Source organism: Nilaparvata lugens, unplaced genomic scaffold (assembly GCF_014356525.2).
Source record: "Nilaparvata lugens isolate BPH unplaced genomic scaffold, ASM1435652v1 scaffold8481, whole genome shotgun sequence".
NCBI lineage: Eukaryota > Metazoa > Arthropoda > Insecta > Hemiptera > Delphacidae > Nilaparvata > Nilaparvata lugens.
In genome coordinates, this window is record NW_024094226.1 from 3,663 (window position 1) to 8,180 (window position 4,518).

Consider the following 4,518-nt stretch of genomic DNA (forward strand, 5'->3'; position numbering starts at 1 on the left):
TTATCAAAATTTCTGGAGAGAAATAGTACAGGCTTAGCCTAGTTTTTCCTCCAATGTCATAATTGTATTATGATTATAGTATTAATACAATAATAAATATATCATCGATTATTCTACATTTTCAAATTAATTGAAACATTTTTCGATGCAATTTTCAGGTGGCTACCGTTCAGTGGGTGTTTCCTGAAACGTCTGAACCCCCGACTAAAGGCTTTCTCTCAGTGGCGGGGCCATTCAACGGTATGACGTCATCAGCCAATCGTCGCACCTTCATATCGTCTACAGTGCGCATGCTCCATGAATACAACTTTGACGGGTTGGATCTGCATTGGCAGTTGCCTGGTCAGTGTATACTGATTTATTCATTAATTCTTATATTATTTATTGTTCATTCATCAATTCATGATTTATGATTTATCACAGCTCGCCAACATGAATGCCCTTTACAAGAATTGATTCTCTATGATTGATACAATAAGTACATCATCAAAATGATAGGGAGAGAAAAAATAAGGTAACCTTGTGCTATCCTCTCCAAATTCAGATAAGGTTACACATAGTCCCAATAGGTTGAGTGTAGTTTGTTCACTTCACAAAATTTTCTGTCATCAAGTATTTTCACAAACTAGATTTTCAAATTTAGATGCTTCAAAACCAAACATAATCGTTCTTAAAAACCAAAATTGTTCTTTTTTATGATGACGAATTTCAATTGAACATTATCTCTATAATGAGGTCCACGTTATAAGGGCAGTTTAGCAATGGTATTGCTATCCTTATCTATCATCCAACAAAGCGGATAGCGCTATCTCTTTCTCCGCTTTGATCTGTTACGAGATCGTCTTTTAACAATGTAGAATTGATAATTAACAAAATATTTCATGAAAATTCATTACGAAATTATGAAAAAATATAATTCTTGCTTATAAAATATATTATTATAAAATTATATATACTTATAATAAAATATAATTATAAATTCTTGCTTAATATATTGATTATTTTAAACGAGAATGAACAGTTAATATTACATCAATAAACCTGTATCAGCTACCGTCTGTAGAAGGCATTGACAAGACAGAGGATCGGCAACGTTTTTCTGCTATGTTTCTCCATTGCCATTATAACTTGGGCGGCACTATAGTCAATTGACCCAAGGAACTTTCTTTAGCAATATAAAACTGGAAGCATCGAGATTTATGCAATCTGCCAGTAAAAAAAGCATTGATTTTTATGGGGATCTTCACACAATTATATGAAACCTGCCATAAGTACCAATGATATTTATTTTCTGCCAAGCAGAGAAGTAATTAATTCGACAGCACGGGCTTAAATGTTACAATCTTAATTATGAAAATTCATTATGACATTATTGAAAAATATATTGTCTTTCTTAATAAAATATAATTGATTATTTTAAACGAGAATGAACAGTTAATATTACATCAATAAACCTGTATCAGCTACCGTCTATAGAAGCATTGACTACACAGAGGATCGGCAACGTTGTTCTGCGATCTTTCTCCACTGCCATTATAACGTGGACCTCACTATAGTCAATTGACTCAAGGATTTAAACCTTGTGCTATTCCTCTCCCACATTTAGATAAGGTTACACATACTCCGAAATAGGTTAAGTCTTGTAGTTCTTCAAATCAAATCAAATCATTTATTTGCCATACAATAATACACTAATCTTCAATTCACAAAATTTTCAGTGTTCAAGTATTTTCACAAAGTAGATTTTCAAATTTAGATGCTTCAAAACTAAACATAGAAGAAATATTTCACATTATTATAACTGAAATTAAAGTCTAATTAAATTGTAGACCTCAATTATTATAACGTGGACCTCACTATAGATGAGTGAACTAATTAATTTCTTCTCTGCACCTGTTACAGAACTGGAGGGCACAACCCCGTCTGACCCCCCGACCCGGTCACCCGCCGACCCCTCCACCCTGACTCGGCTGCTAGAGGAGATGTCTCCTGTGTTCGAGTCACGAGCATGGACTCTCACTCTCTCTCTCACAGGGTCTCGCTTCCAGGCCGAAGACATCTATCCCAACGATATGCAACAGGTAAATAGACACATTACAGATAATTTATTGTTTGACTCTTCATAAAATAATAAAATAGATGAATAAATCTTGAAAAAAATTAAAACTACTACATCAATTGCAGAAAATATTAAATAGTTCGCTCGCTGGTTTATTTGAGATTTTCTACTTCTGAAATTTTATATTTTATTTATTCTAATTATTTTAAATTGGGAAATCTATTTTGAATTGCAGGTGACAACCCACTTGACCCATTTGCTACTGAAAAGCTACGACCTGCACGTGAGAGAGGAAAGGAAGGTCAAGAAGGAGGGGTAGCCGTGCATCATGCCCCCCTACAGCACCCCCGCCCCCACAAGATGCCCTCGCTCTGTTCTTCAATGTGGTATGTACACACCAGTACTCAATACAACAACACAACATAATAATTAATATAGATAACAATACTTCAACATATTCCATGAAATGTGCTGAATGTCTACCATTTCATCTGACTTGACTGTATCGTACACGTCCACTGATACTGATACTGTTTCGGTTGGACACGTTAAGCCGTCGGTCCCGTCTGTCTAAAAAGCAGTCGTTAGGTCATGTCAGAGGCCCTGAAATTGATCAGTTGCGACCTGAAAACTCTGACACCAGACCTGAGCAGCCAGGTCACTCGATATATTATTATTATTATTATTACTGATACTGTTGGAATCCAGCAAAACTCTACATTAATGACTGTCATAGAGAAACAATAGCATAAATAGATATCCCATGGTATAGGGCGTTTATGTCGCAACTTTTACTGTTATCTCAAGCCGATAGCACACGTAGTTCTTTCCTGTGAAGCTTTATGACGCTGGTAGTCTCTCATATTGTCGCCAATTTATGTAGATGCATAACAATATAATATCTATAGTTATTATATACAAATTACTTTTTCATATCATATACAGTTCAATAATTATTTTCTTAGTCTATATTATGTAAATTCATCTATATTTTGCTGTATTGTAAGCTATTGTATATAAGTGTATAAGCCAGTATTATTGTTAATCTACATAATAAAGTACTCAATCAATCAATCAATCAATATTGTGCCGTTCATACACTCTTACCCCAACAAAACAGTAAAAATCGACAATAATCGGCTTGAGATAACAGTAAAAGTTGTGACGTAAACGCCCTATACCATGGATATCTACTTATGCTGTTGTTTTCTCTATGTTACTGTCTTACTTGGATGTTTTATTAATAGGCTATTTTTGTTGTCTTGCATGTTTTATTCTAGGACTACGCAGAATCCAGCTTTAACAACATAACTTAGATGAGTTATTAGAGTGAGTATTTAATATTTTGTTGTGTTTTTTTCATCAGGACTATGCAGTGCGGTATTGGTTGAAGAGGGGTGTGCCAAGACATAAGCTGATCATGGGAATCCCCTCTATGCCAGGACTTACACTCTCAAGGATGCTAACCAGTGGCAACCTGGTAAATAATTGTCATACTATCTATCTATATATGTAAAAGCGAACTGGCACTCACTCACTGACTGACTTACTCACTCACTCACTGCACTCGCAGAACTAAAAATCTACCGGACCAAAAACGTTCAAATTTGGTAGCATGTTCAGCTTGGCCCTTTAGAGACGCACTAAGAAATATCTTTTGGCAATATTTTAACTCTAATGGTGTTCGTCTTTTAGCATATATATTATTCTTATTCTCTTAATTATAATTGAAAAATGTCCATACCATAATATAGTTAATATAGAACTATAATCTAGAGAGAGTACCTCTTCGAAACAGTTGTTAACTGGTACTAATTAATAATTTTCCTACATTACGTTGAAAAGTGGCCATTGCTGCACTGATTACAGAACGCAAAGAATCACTTTTCCGCTCTAGTGCGGGAAAAATTTTTCTGCACTCCAGATTTGCAACATGGCAACGCAAAATACTTAGTAGGTTATATGGAGCCAGTGCAGCAAAATCAAAATGAAGTTGGTAACAGTGACTGCTGTGGCTGCTATAGTGAGCAGAGGTGCAACCAAGCACAACGCGCTAATTATTAGTATTAATATTATAACCAAGGACAACCTTTTTATTCAATTTGATAATAAATTAAGGTTTTTATCAATAATAAAATTACACAGAAAAACATTTGATGCATTCAGGCAATTTTATACCCATAATTACCCACTTTTCATATTCAATGGTAACTGTAGGAAAAACTTAATGTGAAATACGTGCGCAAGAGTTCCTCTGCTGCACTCAAGAAACCATTCCGCCCTCGCCTACGGCTCGGGCGTAACGTTTCTTTCGGTGCAGCAAACTGTCACTTTGCGCACTAGTTGGCACAAATAACTATTGTCAGGTTGTCATTAAGTTGAGTTGACGTTGCTAGGTTGGCCCCAAGTTGAAAGATTGAAATGCATTTATCGCGGAAAAAATTGATTGGGCACTGCTT

General features: G+C 35.3%; 1 protein-coding gene across 1 annotated transcript; it reads left to right on the plus strand.

The window, feature by feature from the left end:
- The first annotated feature begins 218 nt into the window (after window positions 1–218).
- LOC120349152 (chitinase-like protein 4) lies at window positions 219–2,440 on the plus strand. Its single transcript, XM_039419112.1, has 3 exons — window positions 219–342; window positions 1,903–2,081; window positions 2,295–2,440. The coding sequence occupies exons 1-3, from the start codon at window positions 243–245 to the stop codon at window positions 2,376–2,378; spliced, it is 363 nt and encodes a 120-aa protein (XP_039275046.1). The 5' UTR covers window positions 219–242; the 3' UTR covers window positions 2,379–2,440.
- Window positions 2,441–4,518: the final 2,078 nt, after the last annotated feature.

What these genes read in the sequence shown, in the direction of transcription:
- LOC120349152 (XM_039419112.1), top strand. Translation starts at nt 243, where the DNA reads ATGACGTCATCAGCCAATCGTCGCACCTTCATATCGTCTACAGTGCGC. An exon ending in TCTGCATTGGCAGTTGCCTG is followed by an intron (nt 343 to 1,902) that starts GTCAGTGTATAC and finishes CACCTGTTACAG; the next exon opens with AACTGGAGGGCACAACCCCG. An exon ending in ATCCCAACGATATGCAACAG is followed by an intron (nt 2,082 to 2,294) that starts GTAAATAGACAC and finishes TTTGAATTGCAG; the next exon opens with GTGACAACCCACTTGACCCA.